Raw genomic sequence first — 23258 nt, forward strand, 5'->3', positions numbered from 1 at the left:
ATAAAAAAATATTTTTAAAGTTTAATTAATTTTGAGAATGATAACTACATATGGGAGAGCATGGATTAGTCTGCCTCTATAGGTTGATAGAATATGGTTCCTGAGGGATTCTTTTTGCAGCATTACAATCATGTATTATGGATTTCCATTGGCATATTTACCTCAGATACATGATAACAATGACAACTATTGTTTAAAATAAACCTTAGTCTTCCTGAATACTTACCAGGAATAAATATGCCTAAATTCCTGAATTGCTGTTTTCAGTATTGTTAAGGAATTTCTAAATTTAATTTTTAAAGAATGAAAAAAAAAAAAGCTGAGTATTGTTTAACTTAACACAGATTTTAGATATTTCTGTTGACCCCAAATTATTAGTACAATATTTTCCTACCAACAGTTCTAGCTGAAAGCAAGACATCCAGTGTGTTGGCTTTACTTAAACTCTTGGTGCATGGAAGAAAGTGGGTGTTACATGGGAAGAGAATCCTTACTGGAACAAACAGAGGAAGTTATAAATCTTCAAATCATATACAGGACAGATTGGAACAGTATAAGCTCTCCAAGTTTTCTTAAATAACATACCTAATAACTCTCTGGGCAAGTAAGAAATCTGTTTTCAATTTCTTCTACTTCTAAGCAAAAATATAATTTATGTCAAGGGAGGCGGGGGTTGGTGTGTGAGTGTGAGGGGGGAATTTTCAATAAAAAAAAGTAATGCAAATATAAGAAAATACTGTTTGGAAACCAGGAAGTTTTGTTGCAGTCACGGCTCAGGACACTGTCTTGATCTATATAAGAACAACAACAAAAATAAGTCCAGCCCCAAATCAGAGCGTTATAATGAAACCATGGTGCAGATGCCTTCTGACCCTTCCAAAAGAGTCGGTCCTGATGCTCAAATGCAAGAGTATTTCACTGCCAAATGTTTTATTTTCACCAAAGCAGATTGCTATGAAACCTTACTGGTTGAGAATAACAGAACTGAGTTATTTTACCAAATGCATCTGCTTTTAGTGAGAGGTTTTTTTAAGTAAATACCCTCTGGAGTTCTTTTCCAAACTAAATTATCTTGTAATCTTACAATTCTATGAAAATTTTTCCTGCAATAGAGTAATTTGTGTTGCATGCTCAATCTTGTTCATAGTTTTTCTCTGCAGTTTACCAGTATTACAAAATGTGAACTCTAAATAATGATAGAAAAAAACCCAATCCATGTAAAGTGAATTTTCCCAGGAAGGAAGTCAATTTTCTGAAAAGAAATGAAGTATAGCACAAGAGCTTTTTGGAAGAGACCCTACTAAAGCTTACAGCACAGGATCTGTAAAAAATCAGTTGCCTGCAAAGAGCTTAATTCTATTATTAGAAGTAATGCATCAACTATGCAAATTGAAAGGTCCATTTCATAATTAGTAAAAGATGGAAACATTTAAAAAGAATAATCCCAGTTGTTTAAAATTAGTCATCTTTGAAAACATGTACAGAGAATATGGGGAATACAAATGAATATTATTAGTTGCTATTTATCATTTTCTTGGGCCTTTGTGGTTTTGGTGCTAAATGGGTTTACACTCAGAAAAAGTGCTGAATACCACTAGACATCTAGAACTTCCCAACAATGTAATGTATCAAACACAGTATGTTCAAAATTTAGATCTAGTCAACTGTTTGGGTTTTATACGTCTCTTCAGAATCTGAACTTTCCATTTACAGTGATGGAGGTTCATCTATTTGATGGGGAGTGAATCCTAGCGCTTTAAATGGTATTTTCCCCTTTTTGTGTTGAAGGTTGCTGTCCTGACCTGTGTGTGCAATAACACCTGCATAAACAGTGCTGTCAGCTCAGGGAATTGACCACTAGGGAAACTGGAAAAGAGTGGTTCTGGCAGGGGAAGAGGGGGACGGTGTAGGGTTGGGGGGGACAGGTAGGGAATAAAGATGTCATTTTATCCACTACAGAGGCTGCCACAAACTCTGCCAAGCTGCAAGAATCCCAGAGGAAAGCTCCTAAGGACACCTTGCACCAAAAAAAAGATGACCTAACATATATTACAACTTGTTTTCTGATATTGTGCTTACCACCTCATAAAACATTAAAGTTTTAACTAGGAGGGGTTATATTTTTAAGTGTTTATTGGCCAGTAATTCAGTGCTCTGTTGACCTCCTGCACCAATAGTTTACTAAAGCCAAAGCAGACACTCTGGTTAGCTAGTTTACCAATAAAAGTTCATAGCATTGAGCCCTATGTTAAATACAAAACATAATCAGTGTCTCATATAAACATATATTCTTTGTCTGTTAAAAAGAATGAAACCAGTGATATTTTTGCTGCTTTTATAAAATTAAATTTGCATCCTGATGATGTCACTGAGAACTCATGCAGAAGTAATGTTTGAGTTTATCATATTCCTAAATAAAGCTAGAAAACCCTGTGCAAAGCTATGTATAAATGCAGTAATAGCAGATCTGTATCATAAGATGCGCTGGACTGGTATTATAATTATTGTGTTTTTCTTTTTTTAGTGACCATCTGAACCACTGCAAAAGTAAAAGTGCATTGTGGTGATATTATTCACTGTGTAATGCATGTTGCTGATTTATTCTTTGTTCTGTATAATTATACCTTTTCCAATGAGTTCTAGTTCACTTTTCACATGTTTCATCTAGCATCAAATTACAAAGCAAGAGCAGACTCCTATTATAGCCCACTACATAAGTAATCATTGCTACCACATATTATTTGTTGTTTCCAGCCAGTGAGATTTCTGCATTACTGAGTTTTCAACAGAACAATTAGGAAGTAGGTGAGACTTGGATAGGGTGCTTCTTGCCCTTGGAATTAGTTTGTTTCACATTTGGTGGCTTAGGGACCAAATACGTTTGTGAAATTGTGTGTTTGTAGTATTTGTGCATAGACTATGTGCCTCTAATGAAGTTGACTTTCTGTTAGTTCACAAATTGTACCAGTCCCACCTTGTCCCTCTTTCTGACTCCTGCGATGATCGTGGTAAATGGAAGTGTTAACAACAGGCATATCAAAATCACCATCTGTCATAAACCCGTGACAGTAATGGAAAATTAGATTAAGTTGATTCCATGAAGGAAATCGGGAGACAATCGGACTTTGCTTTGCAATAATAAAGGAACAAAGGTTCCTTAAGTCAGCAAAAGTGCAATTTCCTAGGCCTGTTCTTCAGTCTTTCAGAATTTAAGATGTAGAATTCAAGCATGTATATGTAGGTATTTATTGTTCTTCAGCCTTGTGTGGTCAGATACATCTAGTAATGGAAATGTGGAGCACTAGAAACCTTTGTGACATCACAGTCTGTGCACACTTTGATTTTTTCTAACAGATCTATTGCAATGGTGCCATAAATAATGATTACTTACTGTAAAGTACTCTTCTTGTAGGAGTTACAGTAGAAAATTATTTATTTATTTATTTATTTTACTTCTTGCAGCCTATAATTGGCAAGCTTTGCACTTCCTTTGTTGGCATAAGTGTCTGCTTTCAACTATGGAAAAATACCGAATCGCTTTAGGGAGATTTGCTGTCTCATTATGTCATAAACCAAAAATTTGGACAGTAAACCTCATTAGAATTGGTAAAGATGTGGGGAAAGATGTGTAAAATAAAGAAATAAGTTTGAAAGGGTCTGGTTAATAGAGTGTATAGACTATATATATATAAACAATGCCACTTACTGTTAAATGTGTAATACAACTTGGCCAAATGCTTTCTTAAAAGTGGTATTTGCAAGTGAGAGTGTATATGTATTTGCAATTGCAAAGCACCTTTTGGAAATGATGGTTTTATTCTCTGACTTCATGGAATAGGATCTAGAGAAACATTAATAAGAGAAAAATGCTTTTTTGGGCAATAAATTATAATTTCTTTCTTTGCTTTCTTGCTTTATTTTCTCTACAAGATTAATTCTGATTTTTCTGTAACAGGCATATAGTTGTCTGTGGTCACATAACACTTGAAAGCGTGTCCAACTTCCTGAAGGACTTCCTGCACAAGGACAGGGATGATGTCAATGTAGAAATCGTCTTTCTGCATAAGTGAGTAATCTTTCAAGATTAGTTTTACCTATTACTAAAACTCATTAAATTAAAATATGGGTTTTTTTGGAAGATAGAGGATCTTTAAAACTCCACATAACCATAAAATTAGAGTTTGTAATCACTTTTGTCAACTGTATTTTGAAAAAAGTGTTGTTTTCTGGAATTGTTTTATTGATAAATATAAATGTTTCAAGCAGACAGACATCAGTCTGTCAATCATGTCAATTGTGAGGTAGGTAGCTAAACACATAGTTAAAGTGGAAATGGAATTATGAAATAAAAAATATTCCAATACGAGGTTTCTTCAGTGGAAAATATTTCTAGTGAAACTACCAAAATTGGTAAAATCAGTGAAATTAATGAAAAATACTAATGTCATATGAATTTATGCTATCTGAAAAGTCATTTTCACCTTTGATTTCAATAGGAAAAAATACTTCTTTCATATTGCAAACTCTTTGTAAAAAGAAAAGCATAGATCATAGAATCATAGAATTGTAGGGGTTGGAAGAGACCTCAAGAGATCATCGGGTCCAACCCCCCTGCCAAAGCAGCTCCCTAGGACATATCACTCAGATAGGCATCCAGACGGGTCTTGAATATCTCCAGAGATGGAGACTCCACCACCTCCCTGGGGATGCAGATGTAGTTTTAATATAAATGAAATATATTACAGACACAGTGAAGATAGAAAAGAAATTGTCACGATAATAATTAATACTGCTTATTGCCTGTGTCTATATATGTACACACATATTGCCTCTTGCGTTTTTCTGATGTGGGATTTGGAAAATTACCTTAAAGTGGTTGCTGTTTATTGCGGGCTGTACATTGCATGTAATTCAACATAAAATATGTGTACCTGTGGGAGAAGCTCCAGGAATAGATAGCTGTATGTTAGAGAGTGAAAATATGAAAGGTCTTTTCTGCTCTGGAACAGCATCTGTTTAGAAGTGTTGCAAGCTATGAATGAGTGATATTTTTGTGTTTGAGCAACAACTTAGAATCATAGAATCACAGAATAATAGAGTACTTTGGTTTCAGAGAGATCTTAAAGCCCATCTAGTTCCAACACCCTGACATGGACAGGGACAACCTTCACTAGCTCAGGTTGCCCGAAGTCCCATCCAGCCTGGTCTTGAACACTGCCAGGGAGGGAGCAGCCACAGCTTCTCTGCCAGTGTCTCACCACCCTCACACAGAAGAATTTTTTCCCAGTATCTAATCTAAATCTACTTTCTGTCAGTGTAAAGCCATTACCCCTTGTCCTGGCACTACGTGCCTTTGTAAACAGTCCCTTTCCGGCTAGGCCCCTTTAGGTACTAGAAGGCTGCTTTAAGGTGTGCTCAGAGCCTTATCATCTTCAGGCTGAACAAGCCCAACTCTCTCAATCTATCTTATTTGGAAAGGTGCTTCAGTCTCCTGATCATCTTTTTGGCTCTCCTCTGGCCACAAATTGAACTAAAGATGATATCCTCAAGTAAAAAGTTTTTTTTTTGCTTCTTTCCCCTCTCTAAGTAATAAGTATTGACTGACATAGAAAAGCAGGGATCTAGATTACACACTAAAGAAGCAGGAATCACAAAATGTGCAGTGTGGTGTAGTCTAGCACTTGACTACTTGCTTGTGCCTGCCGCCTTCTGTATCTTCACACAGGAGGATTTTCATGTATCTGTAATTTTCATTTTAAGTTTAGCATCAGGCATGGCAAAGAGCTAGTGCACTTAGTGCATAGCTATTAAATCCCTTCTGTTTTAATAAATGGCATCAAAAAGGTGTTTACAAGATTGTTACCACATCTTATAACAGATTGTGATCCATTTAATTTTTCTTTTTTATGGCAATATGAAATGAGACAGAAAGTCCCAGCATAATTTTGTTTGGTTTAATTTCAGCTCATATAGGCCACAGGACTCCTTTAGGATTCCATTTCTTGCTTTTAGTAATTTTGCATTGAGCTCTCTTAACTGATTCAGTTGACTGTTTTGAGAATGGAGGGGACATACAGAGGACTATTCTACTAGACGATTTCTGTGCAGAATGGACTAAGCTTTAAATGTTTGCATCAATTCTTCGCCTCTCACATCTGTGAGAAACTGAGAAATGATGAATGTGCAGAGTAGCACAATGAAGTGAGCCAGAAGCTCTGTAGACAGATGCAAGGCAGTGAAAGCACTACGGTATTTGTCTTTCAAGTGCTGCATGTTGTTTCCACACCACAGGAAAAACATCAGCAGTAGTCAGAGTACCTAAAATAAATAATTGCGTTAGTTTATCAATTAAGTAAGGGGGGGCAGTTATGGAACTGAATTCTCATTTGCTCTTGTGTTTTCTTCTTCTTCCCAATGCAGTATCTCCCCTAACCTTGAGCTGGAAGCTCTTTTTAAACGACACTTTACTCAGGTGGAATTTTATCAGGGTTCAGTCCTTAATCCCCATGACCTGGCAAGAGTGAAGGTAACAGCTCTGTTACTCTGTTCTGCTTGTCTATTTTTCAAGTACTTATTCCATTATTTGGAAAATAAAACAAAACAGTAAATGTCTTCTTCATGTAACCCCAAAAGATTGTTTTTCTGTCTCTATTAGATTGTTTAATCAATTATATCCTTGTTTTCCCTATATCTTCAGATCATCAAAATTACAGTAACGCTGTGACTTAAGATACATTGTATGCCATTCCATTGAACTCTTTATTAATTTTTCATTGGGGTTTAGTTCAAGAGTCAATTTTACATTAATGTTTCATAGAATAGAACGTTGTCTTACAGTAATTGCTTAAAATGCTATTGTCTTACCTTCATCAGAATGATGAGAATATATTTTTTCACCTGTCAAACTCTTTTTTTCTATTGTCTAGAATCCTGGGGAAAGAAATACGATTTAAAATTTCGGTAGCTAAAACAAGATGGTTTTATTGTCTAGAATTGTCCATGGTAAATTATTTTGTGCTCTTAAAGCAAATCATGGAGCTTAAATGGAAAAAAAAAGGCAAGCTGTCAGATACAACATTAACTTTCTTATGTTTCTTTTTTTGATTCTTTTTTTTTTAAATGGAACGTAAACCAGCTACTCAATCCAACAGTATTTTAGTGCAATGTATTTTTTCCATTTTGACTTAAGAAATTCCTTAACCTTTTGTAGCTCAACACACAGTTCATCAAAACAAAATGTTTGAACTATGACCATAAAATTGCATGTTAGTATTTTGTGTTCTGTGTTCCACCATTCTTTGTATTGGTATTTGGTTGTATACACTGAAAAATACTTTTGTCATCTGCTTTGAGTTAAATAGAGCTAAGATTTGTGTGAATGTAGTTCCTGTGTACAGATCAGTTCTCTTCATGCTTTATAAAACTGGTGCTCAGATTCTAAATCATCGGTTCATCTGCCTCTTTCAATCTCTAACAGGAAGATACTTATATTCCCAAACAAAGCTGCAGGATTTGTGGGAGCAGTGTACTGATCCAACAAGAACTTCTTACCAATTTAGGGGATTAAAGCTCAGTATCTGCTTCCAAAAGATATGTCTATTAACACCTTCATGCCTCCGCTAATACAAGAGTCAATAATTGAACTCCTGACCTCGTCTGAACATCATAAACAAAATTCAAGAAATTGCTATGTCTATGAGAACTGTTATCAGCATACATTAACTCATGGTGGTTTCATGACATTTTTGATGAACAGTATTAAAAACTGGCATTTGGACTCATGATGGCAGTGTTTGAATCCCTAATACTTTATGATGAATGAAGAGCTGAAAAGAGAGGTTGCTATTTACGTTTGCTTTTTTCTTTGGTGTCTTAGATAGAGTCAGCAGATGCGTGCCTAATCCTTGCTAATAAATACTGCGCTGACCCAGATGCTGAAGATGCCTCCAATATTATGAGGTAAACTCATTAGTTTTTATATAGATTTTTGGTTCTTAACTCCTGACTAGCGATCTTCTTGGGTGCAGATTGTAGCTACACACAGCTCTCTTGCTTATCTGTTGCATATGAAGAACATTTTTTTTTTAGAGGAAAAATTACGAAATTGCCTCAAGTTCAGAGATAAGAATTCCTTAAATTCCTGCCTAAACTAATTGTCCTTTGGCTGCTTCAGAGTGTGCCAGAAGAGACACCTGGAGCACAAGCTTTTGTACTTTTTTGCAGGACCTGGGGTTTGAGTTTTCATAGATGAATGCAGTCCCATTGAAAATGAGAGGAAAGGGAATGCAGCTGTGTTGTTGCAACAGTGTGTTACTTGAGCGTATGTACTCTACAGATGGTGTTAATGATGGGACAGTAGGAACCTTAATCACTTCATGCCTCGTTGCTCCTTGGTATATCTGCTTCTTTAAGTAATTACACTGCTTGGGGGAAAGCAATGTGTACACTTCATGGTCATAATGATACAGTAGTCTCCTAGCTCCATCCTCCTTTTTTACACTGAAGACCAAACATTGCTTATTTTGATTGGCAATGCAGTTACCACATGAGGTATCAGCAGTTCTTGTCCTGCCTTCTTCTTTGTATTCTCTGAAGGAATACAAGGAAGAAGGAAACAAAGTTAAGCTGTTCCATTTTTTTCTTTTTTGTTCATAAAAATCTAGCTTTAATTAGACATGTCTCTCATTTTTAAATTATAATGATTTCTTGAAAATTCTCTAACAGAATTGACCAGTGTTATGAACCAATTTTACTGTCTTATCATTTCAGTGCCACAGCATTGAAATTGAAAGAAAGGGAGAAATTTCGTTTTCCAGACATGTTTTGGTTTTAATGCGAGAAACCTTCTATTGAAATTAATTCCATAAATACTTTAATATATTCCAGTTAGAGATTAGTACATTCTTAATAAATTTAATTTATTTCATGTAATAAAATGCATAAGTGTTATTTTGAGAGTGGAATTCTCTTGTGTTTTCCCACTTTTGAATAGATGTGATTCAACAAAATTAAATGTTTAATTAAATAATTCAGTTAGAAATGGAAAATTAGAAGGAACACTTGTTTTCTTCTTCTAAGAGATAACATAAATTAAAACCATGCATACATATTTTTATCTTTTCCATGCTCTAGTTTTGATATGCTCAAAGCATAAGCCAAGCCAACAGTTTATGAGGGATTTCCTGTAATACACCACTGTAAAGAGTTATGGCATTCAGAGTCTTATGAGACTGGTGATTCCATAGTAATTCAGATTATTTTTCCTTTTTATGGTTTTATCATCATCTACTATGTTTAGTTTGTATATACGGAACAGATTTTTTTGGGCCCATTTCTCTCTTTAAATTTTCTCAATGCTTTGATAATTTTTAAATTATATATTACTCTTTTCATAACACATTATCAATACACTCATTTCTTAAAGTTTTTTTCTTTCCAGCCACTTCTAGTCTACACAGTTGGGTATATTTTAGGGTCACTAAATAATTAGGAATGCAGCTGAGCTGCAGATTATGGAAATGGCCCCTTATAAATTCAGAGTTCAAGTATCAGTTTCAATACTGAGCTTTGGAATAATCCAGAAAAATTGAGATGAATTTGCATTCAAAATGTTTAAATATGACTGCATCTATAAATAAATAATATGTGGTGGAGCAGAAATAAAGGGATTCTTTTCTGACATTTATCATTGGAAATCTTGATCGATCGTGTTGATTCAATGACATGAAGATAATCATTGGAGATGACATAATAATTGCAAGTGTATTATTTGCTTAACAGAATGAGTACTGTATCTGAAGAAAGCTACTAAAATGAGTCTGGTTTTTCTGCAAATTCCATAAGAGTAAACCATTCAACTGAATAATTCCTGAAGCATGAAGTACCCCCTGGTATTAGCTGATGGTTATTAACTGAATTTGAATAGATGTAAATATTGCATAGGTCTGGCTTCAATCAGTATGCTTTGCAGCAAGATAAACAAGAATGTACATTTTTAATTCTAGGACTTGATGACATGGTAAAGTAAATGATGTATTGAGATACATTATCCAAATGTCCCATCAGCTAAAAGTTATTTTGTTTGTTTCTTTCATTTTTTAGAGTTATTTCAATAAAGAATTACCATCCGAAGATAAGAATTATCACTCAGATGTTGCAGTATCACAATAAGGTAATGTGGAAACCAACAGTGTTTCTCCACAGAATGTTTTGCTACACTGCATTTACTTATACATATTTTTCCTGTCTCCATTAATAGTCTTTTTCTTTCCAACAAAAATGTCCTAATAAGCCCTGTCATATAATCAAGTTACAAGTTAATTCATTTTTATTTTTATATGCAAAGAGACCTTTTCAAAGTCCTCTGACATTTAGTAATTACCTAGGGTCTAATTCTCAATGCCACAGTGTCTATAGTTGCTATTGATTCCCAATGAGCATTTAACTACTCGGCTTCTATAAGCTTTGCTCATCTTACTACAGTAGAACTACCCATGATGAATTAGTGGCCTCTAAGCAAGTCATTTGTAGTCAGCTCTTTGTGGATACTTTAAGAAAAATGCATAGAAGTATTGCCCTATTGGAAGTTTATTGTGATTTTGTTTCTTGCATGACAATGTAGGCCTGAGATTGCCAAGTAGCAGGTACAATTTTTGTATTTTTTTTTTAAATACAAACCAGAAATCAGTTGTGGAATTTGTTCCTAAAAATATTGTGGAGATCAAAATTATAAAACACTTTAGGAATTTGGCAATTTTTAAAGTAAATCGGTGACCTTTAAATGCATTGAACTCAATTAATTAAATCCGGAGATAAGGAAGTCCATAAACTGTTCATTAACAGGGCTAGGAATAAAATATCAGAGGACAGAATACTTCTGTGACTGCTTCTTTTATTATTTCTAAAAGCATCAACCATTAGGCAGTAGAACTGGGTAGAACTTCATTCAATGAAATGCAATAATCCTGGTACTCAGAAGGTTTGACTGCTTTTACCTGTAACCTTTGGCTAGAACAAGATCAATTACTGTTGCTTGCATTGTCCTCTTTATGCTTATATCCATGAGAGGAAGGAGCCTGTCTTTTTCTAGAATAAAAGCAAGGTGTTGTTCTGCTTTAAACAAGTTCAAAGGAAAAGATCTTTTAAATATTACATTTTTCTTTGCATTGCCAGTGAATGTGTTTTTAAAAAATAGCTTTAATCAAAGCGCTAAACTGTAATGCTAACTTACAAAGGGAAACAAGCATAAAGGCCACTGTGTTTCCGTATGTCTATGTGTTTCTATAATGCAGATGGAAGAAAGAATCTGAGAATTATGCTAATTACTGAACAATATTATCACCTATCTAACTGACCAGTGTTGATACTGGAAGTCTGTCTTGTTCAGCTATTTTCTTTATCTTTCATTATCAGTCTTAGGAGAAGGTTTGAATTTCATTAAGTCAAGTGCTATACTTCTGGGCGGAAGGAATGAAATAGAAAAGACAGAAGATGTCTTATGTCTTATTAAATGTCAATGTCTTATAAAGGTTGCAGCTTCACGCAAGTTGGAATCTAAGTTACATTAAATTATATTATGTATGTGCCTTACCACTCAGAGAGTATCTCAAAGTGCTGTAAGAGGAATACACAGAAGGGAAGGAAAACTTGACAACATTCCATGATTTGTTCAGGTGTGAGAATAGGTCTGATAGTGTCACAGAAGAAGATGGCTTGAGAAATGTAAGATTTTGTCTATAGTAGGTAAGATTTGAACATTTCTTAGCACAGACTTAGCAGCTCAAATGCTTCGAGTGCTTCTGCTGGCTCAGCAGTAACAAAGTCATTCCCTGCTGTCCCCTTCAATACTGTACTGTATTCAAGGAAGTATTTCTGTTTCTTCACTAGTGGGGTTGGTTTGTTTGTTTTCCAGGCTCATCTGCTAAATATCCCAAGCTGGAACTGGAAAGAAGGGGATGATGCCATTTGTCTTGCTGAGCTCAAGCTGGGTTTCATAGCCCAGAGCTGCCTGGCACCAGGCCTTTCAACAATGTTAGCCAACCTCTTCTCAATGAGGTCATTCATAAAGGTAATGTCTTGTCTCATTAATATGTATTAGTCTGCAATTCAGTTTGTCAGAGAGCTGAGTAGAGTACATAGCTCAAATATGAAACAGATAGGAGCACATTAATAGATAATGTAAAACACAAAAACACTGCACACACCTACATGTAAATGTTCTGTCCTGCAAGTTGGGCAATGAGCCAGGTTCTGTCATGTAATGTTTTTATTTTAATTCAGCAAGTGTTTGGCCTTTAAATGATTTTTCAAAGCATAATCCATTTTGTGGGGAGATATTTACGGTGTTTTGTGTTTTACTTTGTTTTAGGCAAAACACACATTTATCTGTGAGAAAAAACCCTGCTGCTAGAACAAAAATATGATTTATATATGTCCCATTTAGCAACAGAGTGCCCAGAAAAAAGGACTGGCCATTTTGGTCTTTTGCATCAAGTGAATAGTGGACCTGTCACTGTGAGAGTAAATAAGTAACATGTGTTGGAACTGAAGCTTGAACTTCCTATAACATCATTCATGTATTTTTTTTTTCTCCTCAGTCAAGGAGCTCTTTTGAATTTACATAGCAGGATTTTAACCCAGTTATTCCTAGACTTCGGTGGCAACTGTACTGGTTCACTGGACCAAGGCCTTGATTGCAGCAATCAGTGCTTCCTTTTTGGGACGCTGATTCCAAACATAAAGCATGTTCACTTTCCAATGTTATGAGTATATTAATGGAATGGGAAACACTGGAGTATAAGATAGGCCATGGTGCACTTCAAGTCTACTGTGCAAGTAAGGAAGAAAAAAAATTTCCCTTCAGGTGAGAAAGCAGGGACATATCAGTGCAGGGCAAAAAATCTTTCTTTATTTCTTTTGAAGTCCTTAAATTCTTATTAAAGTATCCTTTGGAAACTTCAAAAAAATTGGAGACAGCAGACTTCTGTGTTTCAAAAATATTTCAGACTATTGTATATAATTGAAAAATTACCAGTTTTCAATATAGAAAGAACCCTCGGCTCTGCAGTTTACTGTTTGAGGTTATGATGTTTGCATCTTTAGTCATGTTGTAAAAAGAAAAAGAAAAGGAGGGTGTTTTACTTCACTAGAGCCAAACTTGATAACTGTCTATGACTCATCAGAATATGGTCACTTTGATATTAATTCTTTATGCTTCTATCCCAAAAGAATGAACTGTCTCTTATGAACTTCATTTTTTTTCCTGGCCATTTTGGTTTGCCTCACTCTTGTCAGGGGTCATAAGCCAAGACTCTTGGGAGTCTCAAACATTTGTAACACTAATGAATCCAAATTACTAAGGCAACCTGTTCTATGAATTTGCTCTTGAAATCAGAAGTAGGCCTGAAACTTTTTCTCAGCTTCTGTCTTTCCAAAGTCAGAGAGAATCAATTTTCACTCAAGAACATCCAAATATATGGGTGTCTTCAGAAGTCCCAGCCTTAATGCAAGTTATTTTAATACTGAGTTTAGACTTGCAATGAGAAAATTGAGAGATCTGTACAAGAGAGAAACATTTGTATCCTGAATTTGTATTTAAAACATTTAGGTGAGTCAAAAACTACAAATGTAAAAACATTCTCTTTCCAGAGAATATATCTAATCACTCATGCCATTATCTTACCCACCTTCAATCCTGTATTTTCTTAATGTATCACATATTCTTATAATTATTTCACTACCGTAAGAGATTTGACTATCTCACTTGTGAACAGTTTTAAGCTGAAAGCTCAGCTTTTCAAGGCATTACTCGGATTTCCTCTGAGTATTTCTGCATACACAAAATAAGCATAAAAATAGCAATGCTTTTGATTTGAAGGAAGCTATCAATGTCAGTTTTGCTCATGTATCTCTGATTATAGGCAGTTAGAGACAGAATAGCATGCAGATACACCTTAGCTTGAGTTATTTGAGATGTCATCTTCAGATGGAACTGAGAAAAAAATCAGATACGTAGAGAGAATGCAAGACTCTGTTTATACTGGTTAAAAAGATATCTGCTACTTAAATAAGAATGAATTGTCCAGGCAAGTAAAATAGATATTTTAATTTCCAAAGATCTCAAAGTATATTGCAATCTAGAGAAAAAAAAACCTGACCAGAACAGACATATTTCTTCATGAGAATCTAACTCAGATGGTCACAGCAGAAGGTTTGTTTATTTAGCTAAAAGGATATTCCTTCTCCAAGTTATCTCACTCTTAAAATTGTATGTGAAATAGAAAAGAATTGGTGGTAGCTGTGAATCAACCATGTATTGTAGGAGAGAAGCTATATTGATATGAATTTTTAAAGGACTCTTGAAAAGAAAGATGTCCATTCCATAAATCAACTTCCACCCCTTTTCATTTATAGCAACTGAATTTAGGTAACTGTCAGACCTTTACAAATTCTTTGGGTGATTGTTATTAGTGGCATCTCCCACAAGTTAGGAGATTGCCAGGAAAAAGTACTGAAACTTCTGTAATTTTTGAAGAAACCTTGAAATGTGTGTTTGTTCTTCCTTCATAACGTGATTAGAAAGTGATTTAATGTGCCATAAATGTTTGGTCAAACACAAATGTCTATGATTGATGGTGACACTGAACACATTTAACTCATTATGTGTTACTTGACAGCAAAATGATTTCTGTAAACAATCTGCCCAGTATTAGAGTTAAAACACACTAACAAACCTCAAAATAGTATATTTTTTCCTAATATTTTCCTTTTGTTTTTAGCAATGTAATCTCATATGGAACCTTTTATGTTCTTTTTGGCACCAAACTGAACAAAAAGATTAAGGTTTTATAAATCCTTAAAGCGGGAAAGATTGATAGCACGACAAATGATATGTTAAGGAAAAAAAAAAGAATCCTCAACCCAACTTTACACCTGTAAACTGTATTTGAATAGTCCATTCCTTTTATAGTACAGAATGTTATTATTGGTGTGTTAATAAAACAATTGGAACTCTATTACTCTATTAGTCTGAGAAAAAGATGGAAATACTATACTATGCTGAATTTTTTATATTGTTTGGATTAGCAAATGTATACCAGAAATCCCATATGAAAAACACTGCAAAAAGTAAATAGAATAAAAAGCAGAGGTGTCCCTTTATGCAACCATGCAAGCCAATGAGAGTTGTGTTGGTGTGTAAATTAATAAAATGTGGAATGTAGTTCTTGAGTGTAATACAAGTCATCAAAAAAATTAGTTTTGTCTTTGCTCTCTCGGTTAAGACGGTACACCTCATTCCAGGTCTGAAAAATCTTTCAATACTCCTATAAGCTATTTTGAGAGCAGGAATGATCCGTGGGTTCTTTTGACAGTTGTGCACACCCACACATATGCAATGTGCACTTCTCACACTACACTCCTATCTAGTCCAGGCTGAGAGAGGACAGATTTACCAAGCTATGCAGATTTACTTCAGTCAGATGCTTGTGCACACTAATGGAGCATATCGGTTGATTTGCCATTTCTTTTTGTCCACCTAGGCAACCTTAGACTTTTTCAAAGTATGGGACTAGGGTATGCACAGTGAATTTCTTCCAGTGAAGGAGAACTTTAAAAGGGAGGTGGGAAGAGAATGCAGCTTCTCAACTTGTGAAGCTTTCAGGAGGCTGCTTAAGGAATCTTAATAAGTGATCCTCCTCACAGAATTTAGACCAAGTATTAATGCAACCTGTTCCCAAATACGTTTATTCTCTAAATGGTCTACCTCAATGTAATACTGTTAATTATTGTATCTAGGAATTAAAAACTGCTGTGATTGAAAACTCTTTGCTATTTACAAATATTATCAGTCCTTGTGATGAGTGATATATTTGTCTTGGACTAAAGTATACCATGAAGTGTATGTTTTCAGTCAATCTTTTGAACACCAATCAATCTTTTGTATTATGATTGGATAGAAATACTACCCCTTTTTGTAAATTTAAAAAATATTAAAAGTAAAGCCTGTATGCTTTCAAGTTCAAACCCATCAAGGCGAGCATCTAGAGAATTACGTGTCCTGTTATTTCAAGAGTACTCTCTCTGACCTACTACAAGACTACATTAGTATGAACAATGAAAAAATTATGTTAAGTCTAATTTTAAATGAGACAAAAATCTTAATTATCATATTTGATGTATTATGAAACATGCTTTTTTCATGCCAATTTAAAAAAAAAAAACTTTCTTGCATACAGTAGTAACAGTGGGAATAGTTGTCTGAGCTTGTAAAAATTTTATACCACTAAGGATACTTTTTAGCTTTGATTTAAGTAGACAATAGAATTGAGTAAAGAGGTAGTTGATAATTTATAACAGTAAAAGAAATTCAATTATAAGGCTGTAAACCTAAGAAGCTTCACTCTTTGCTAGGAATCTATAACTGCTTTCAGGCAAGTACTTATCTGTCAGATTTTGATATCCATATCTAAAGGTATAATAAAACAAGACATTCACACAAGCAATTTCAGTGGATTGAAAGGGCGGTATAGGTGAACATGAGGAAATGTTTAAAATACATTGCTTTCAATATGTGACTTCTTTTCAACTACCAATCAAGAACATTCTGGTGTACTTTCTTTTTATTTCATCTGTATTGTCAGAAAAACACCCACAATGCTGTGGAGAAGAGAATTGTAAAATTAAATGTTGGGAAGCCCTGGAAATGCAGGAGTCTCTGTGTTAGATGCAAGAAGATGAAAATAGCTTGGCAAGTGCTCAAGCATATTGCCTCAGTGATGATTTTATTTTCTAGGCATTTTTCTCCCTGGCTCTCTGGTCATCTTTGAAGAGAAGATATTATATATATTAGAAAGGAAATAAGTAATAACTTTAATGTTGTTTACACAATACTTTTTTGATATTTTTATATAAACTTAAAATGCTGCATACTGAAAAAAATATAGTGAAAAAAGGCTATTAGAATGAAGCAAAATTACTTTAATAACAGAACTAAAATATTCAAGTGCTATTCTAGAGGATAAGGAATAGAATTAAGTAATTTATTTACTATACGTTTTGTGGGGTTTTTTTAATTATTCCATCAAATAGGGTTGTTTATCAAAGTAAACATACATCTAAAATGTCACATAGATGATCTTCTTCCAAACATCAGAAATTATTCTTAAAGGCTTTGTAGTGTGTTGTGCTCTTTCCTTGGTTGTGATGAGCTGAGCTTATTTAATGCTAGAGAGAAGAGTTTACAGCTGTTTCATTGTGCTCTCAAGGAATCTTCATTGTGTTACTTCCTTAGTATTTATAAAGACACAGCACCATCCTATCCCTGTTTTTCTTTGCAAAATGCAATAAAAGATCCTAGGTCACACTACAACACTAGCATTAGTTCTCTGTCTTGATAGTGAGACTTAGATCTTGACAGAAGAGATTATATAGCATAATCAGGTTCAGATATACTCAATCTCTTTCATGTAACTATTTACGTCATTACAGTGAGAAGCAAATGCTATCAACAAGATAGATCAGTTGAGGCCACAGAGTTCCTTATAATTACACTGCCGGGGTAGGACTGAGTGTATTAAAGGTTCAGTTTTTTTTCCTGACAATACTAATGGTTGTGCCTGCAAGATGTACATCATTTTTTTATCTTTCTGTCACCATGTCTCACTTGAAAATGATTGTATTATGTAAATATATTTGCTGATAACAACATTGTATCTATATACAGATAGAGGGGAACAGAGCTTTGTGACTTAAAAAAAGATACAGATGAAAATAAGATTTCTTCTCTTGGGATGCACTATGTCATTTTCCAGTTGTTCTTCATACAGTCTATTGAATCAGTGGGTAATTTGTTTTATGACTATCCAGGAGACCATATTGCGGTGTAAGATAGTCAGGGGAAGATAAACATGTGCTTACAGTATAAGAGATGAACTAAGGAGAGAGAGATTCAAATCACTGTAGGGGTTTGGCACATTTTCTTTGAGATCCAATCGATCATAAACTGTCTTTACTTTTCTTCCTACTGGTGATTGGAATAACTTAAATTTTTGCTGCTAATTGTTAAATTTTGTCTTGTGTTTGTAAGGTCTCTGAAGAAAAAAAATAACAGAATGACTTGCAAAGCCTTCTCCTTAGGATCATGTTTGGGGAAGGTCTTTCAAAAAGATGAATGTTTATTTTCTGTAAGGCAAGGCATGTAAAGTGCCTTTTGTCATTTCTTGGTGATATGCTTGAGGTGTAAAATACCTGATCACTAAAGAAGGAGATTCAAATTTTAAAAAGGAAACAGAATTGTCCTTGAACAGTTATTGTGTCTTCAACAGTTGTACCCTATAGAAGACCTCTAAAGGCCTATGTATGAGGCTAAATAAAAACAGAAAATACATGCAAGAAATGAGAAGAGGTAAAAGGAGCAAGAATAGGCGATAGCAGGACCAAATTATATAATGGAATTTTGTTGACTATTTTTTCCTCACTGAAGTGGTTCACTGTTATTGTGTTTGTATACTTCATGCCTTCTGGTATTCTTCTATCGCTCCTCACTGCAGCTTTTCTGCTATTCTTGATTCTATTCTAAATATTGTCTGAATTCTGCTTTAATTACTCTGCCAGCAAAGACGCACTCCCTCATTCTCAAACAGTATTTTATTGCTTAATGCTGCACAATTTTTGTTGCCAAAACAGTATTTTCCAGCAAATAATAAAGGTTTTATTTGGGGATGGCCCCATCCCTGTAAGTGTTCAAGGCCAGGCTGGGTAGAGATTTGGGCAGCCTGGTCTAGTGGAGGATGTCTCTGCCCATGGCAGGGGTGTTGAATCTAGAGGAACTTTAAGGTCTCTTCCAAACCAAAACATTCTGTGATTTTATAATGTAAATTTCTACCTGCTCAAACTGGCAGTTATCCACAGAGGTAACAATGAAAAGGAGATAAAGCCTGATGTCTGATACCAGACTAAACCAGCACATTTGGCTTCCTGGAATCCATAATACTTGGTCAAGATAGATTTATGCTTTCTGTTGGAATGTGCTTGTTCAGCCAAAGCTTTACCACAGAAATGAAATCTCTTCTCTTTGTCTCATCTGCATTAGTTCATATGGTACAAAGGTAGAAAGTATAAATACTTAGATTGCTGGACTGGACAGCAATCACACAAGGTATGGTTAAGTATTTTAAAGGAAAATAGGCATCCGTTATGAAGAAGGAGATTTGTTTAGGTAATCAGTTTTTGAGCCTAACTGCATCAGAAGACTTTATTATCACAAAGGCTTACATTAGTCAAGAACACATTGATTGCTAAAGTATTTTTCCTCACTAAGGCTTTTGAAAGTAGTATCTTAATGATATTGATTATGGGAGAAAATAAGTATAGTTACTGTTCATCCTTACTCTATTAAAACTTGGGGTACCTGCCAGACTCAAGGAGAGTTAGGAAAGCCATACTGCACATAGAATCATAGAATCATGGGGGTTGGAAGGGACCTCGAGAGATCATTGGGTCCAACCCCCTGCCAGAGCAGCTCCCTGGCTCATATTGCACAGATAGGCGTCCAGAAAAGTCTTGAATATCTCCAGAGAAGGAGACTCCATCACCTCCCTGGGCAGCCTATTCCAGTGCTCTGTCACCCTCACTGTGAAAAAGTTCTTCCTCATGTTGGTGCGGAACTTCCTGTGCTCCAGCTTGCAGCCATTGCCCCTTGTCCTGTCTCCACAGAGCACTGAAAAGGGGCTGGCCATTTCCCCCTGCATCCCATACTTAAGATATTTGTAAACATTAATAAGGTCCCCCCTTAATCTTCTTTTCTCAAGGCTAAACAGTCCCAGCTCACTCAGCCTTTCTTCATATGGGAGATGCTCTAGGCCCTTAATCATCTTTGTAGCCCTCCTCTGGACTCTCTCCAGGAGATCCCTGTCTTTTTTATACCAAGGAGCCCAGAACTGGACACAATACTCCAGGTGGGGCCTGACCAGGGCAGAGTAGAGAGGGAGGATCACCTCCGAACTGCTGGCCACACTCATCCTGATGTTCATAAAAATTATTCACTTCTAACAGACCAGCAGGTACTGCCTTTCGGAAAATACCAGGCAGGTGACCATTTTCATTGACATAAAATGCAAATATTATCTTTATTCCATTGTGATCATTATCTTCAAATAACATTTTACAGCATCTCAAATATCAGCAATTCTTTAAATTCATTAATTGACATTTCATGCTAGCCTAACATTACAGAAGCATTCCAGTCACTTCATGAAGGTTACTTTTACACTAGCCCATACCTATGAAGCTTAATCACTGCTTTCTGAATGAGCTTGGTATTTTTCCAGTCCTTTCTTGGCCCTTTACTAAGGGTGAGAAGTTAACTATGGGTCTGATTTTCAGTTCCTTTCTCCAAAGCAAAACCATCTGCCTAAAGAAAAGAAAGCGAGGGAAGAAAGTAGAAAGGAGAAACACATAGTGTATTTGTATATTTTTTTTCCAACTCCAGGTGGTGTCAATCTAAGGAAAAGCCACAAAATAGACCATAAGTTATAAACATGTCCTTGCTATCATTGCTCTTATTTTTTACCAAGCCTACACTTTATCTGTTTTCTGTATATAGAGAGTTGCTGATCAGCAACACTTGCAAGCTTCAAATAAATAAAAGGGCTATAAAAACTGTAATATGACTTCTCTGTGTGTGGTAAAAAAATTGCACAATGCAAATACCTTCAAGTATCCCACATGGTCTCTGAATGGTGAAACAATTTCTATGGAAGAAATTTGTCTTGATTGCTTGCAGCCTACTCGTCGGGGAGTGTATGATTTGGAATACCTCCATATCGCAATTTATTCTTGCAGTTATTTACTTCTCCTGAACTAAAGTAGCTGGTTACCTGGCAGTCTACCAGCAAGAAAACAAAATTTAAAAGAAGTAATTGTAATTTATGTTTCAGTAATTTCTTAAAAAGTTTCCAATCTTTAGATCATTCTTTTGAAAGAGTGCCTTTTGACAGGTTTAACATGGGGAAAAGAGTGGTGAATCCCAAATTAGTACTTAGCCTGTAGGATAAAAATGTAAACTTGCATAAAGTACCATACAAGTCTTGGCTGTGGAATTCAGGGCTTTTTTTAAGGCTGAAAATCTTTTTGTCCAAGACGTATTTGTGTCACATTAAGTCCCAATGACAGTTTTATGAGACTGTAAAATAATATATAATAATATTAAATAGTAAGGTTTAATAATATAAAAATATAATAATTTTTATTTCCTAATGTAACATAATACTACTATAATCTGAATTTTAAAATTTTTGTTCTAACTTCATTTGTTTCTGCTTGTGCTACTCAGACAATGATCCTAAGCATCTCAGAATCAGTAGAGAAGGTTCCAGTGATTTAAGTGAGATGTGCATCAGGCTATTATAGGGAAGAGGTTCTTTATTGCAAAAGAGTTTGAAAAGCTTGGCATTATTATGTTTATACCATTTCAATCCAAGCCACGTGTGGGCATGGTGTGAAAAGTCTTAAGTTAGGCAATTAGTAGAGCTGTAGCTCTTATGTATGCTTTCAGGACTGTACTCCTGACATTTGCTTCTGCAACCATAGAGGTTCAGCTGTAATTCCCTTTCTGAAGCACTTTAATGTGGCTGTTGCTTTATTTCCTGGTAGTTTATAATATACTTCTGGTTTTGCTCACTGAGCTTGGTGCTGCATCCCTCACTTTTTTGGTACTGGCTATCCATAAAATGCTAGTTGACATGGAGTTGTTTTTTCTGACTCTTAAAGCTTTTAAAGCTGATTTTTTTCTACCATAATTTAGACATTTTTTCAGATTATCTTGATTTTTGCTGATGGATACCTAGCAGCTTGATGCAGTTACCTTAATATAGGTGCTTGATGCTAATTAAAATATGTTATAGACTCTGTGAGACACAGCCTTTATACATAGGACATGACATCCACAGACATCAGGGCAGCAGCTGGAAGCTAGTGGGTTCTCACACAGATTTCAGGTACCACTAGAAACTTCTGCTTATGCAAATATGTTGAGCTTTTGATGACTGTCCTGTAGCACTTCTGACTTGTTTTCCTTCATAACCTCAATAGAAAAGATCTCTGAATTTGGCAGTAAGTTTTCTCCAGTTACTGTCCTAAAGCACTGATGACCACTGAAGAAATCATTTCAATACGTGTTTCTCATATTTCTTTGTTTAGTTATAGATGCAGAGATGAAAAAAAAATAGTTTTGACTGCTAATCAACTTCTAAACAATGTGAAAATAATTGGAACATTTTTAGAGACGCTCAAAATAACAGTATAATGCAATTGTTTCTCTAGAGAATTTCCAGAAAGATAAAATTGAGAAACTTTCTTCAACCTTTAAACAACTTTATTTCACATCATGTGCTTGCCAAGAATTGAGTGTATAATCTTTACATGGTATACTTGATTTATTGACTACATGGACCTTTTTTTTCCCCATTTCAGGAAATCCTGTTAAAATAAGCAATATTAATTGTAAATAACAGTCTACTGACTTATTAGTTAAATCTGATTCATGCTTAAGCTTTTGGTTCAATGGAGAAATTCTGTATCTGTGTTTCTTTGTTTTTAGATTGAGGAGGATACATGGCAGAAATACTACCTGGAAGGAGTTGCAAATGAAATGTATACAGAATATCTGTCTAGTGCCTTTGTGGGTTTGTCCTTCCCTGCAGTTTGTGAGTAAGTAGAAATACATATTGATATTCAAAAGTATTTAGCTTCTCCTAAGTGAAATCTAAGGTTTCTGCAGGAGGCCTTTTCAGCCTGCTACAGGCCTAATGTTGCTACATCAGATAGGATCCAGTAAAATAAACATTAAAGCAATCACTGCATGGAAGTATTCCAAACACTGTAATGTCTGTTTTCAGAAGAGATTTGGAATTAAGTGATTGTAACTGAAAACATAAATGTTTACAGTGTTGAACAAATTCATCAGCAATCCATTTAAATGGACTTATTTACTCGTAAGTGCTGTCCTATTGTTTCTTTTAATGATTCCCATTCTTTGAACAGTGGTTTTCAGTGTCACCGTCTTGGCTTATGTCCCATTCGAAAGAAATTATTCATTAATTGAAGCAGATGGAATCATATAAGCAGTGTGGTATCCAGAGCTCTGTAGAACTGGTTGCAAACTACATTTAAACAAGTGAAATATGTCAGGAAAAATATGGCTATTCTGCAGTGAGAAATGAGTATTTGAAGCATATACTATATAAATGTAGCATAAGCCA

The 23258-nt window shown here is 35.1% G+C and overlaps 1 protein-coding gene across 2 annotated transcripts in view; it reads left to right on the top strand.

The window, feature by feature from the left end:
- KCNMA1 (potassium calcium-activated channel subfamily M alpha 1) overlaps window positions 1-23258 on the top strand; it is a gene marked incomplete at its 5' end in the record, with an annotated part of 459986 nt that overhangs the window by 310532 nt on the left and 126196 nt on the right. For both annotated transcript variants that reach the window (XM_084265235.1, XM_084265236.1), the window contains 6 exons: window positions 3956-4066; window positions 6421-6526; window positions 7877-7959; window positions 10102-10171; window positions 11912-12067; window positions 22598-22707. In XM_084265235.1, the coding sequence (XP_084121361.1) occupies window positions 3956-4066; window positions 6421-6526; window positions 7877-7959; window positions 10102-10171; window positions 11912-12067; window positions 22598-22707 (636 nt within the window). The remainder of the gene's footprint in view (window positions 1-3955; window positions 4067-6420; window positions 6527-7876; window positions 7960-10101; window positions 10172-11911; window positions 12068-22597; window positions 22708-23258) is intronic.

Source organism: Gallinula chloropus (assembly GCF_964237585.1).
Source record: "Gallinula chloropus genome assembly, chromosome: 5".
Classification (NCBI taxonomy): domain Eukaryota; kingdom Metazoa; phylum Chordata; class Aves; order Gruiformes; family Rallidae; genus Gallinula; species Gallinula chloropus.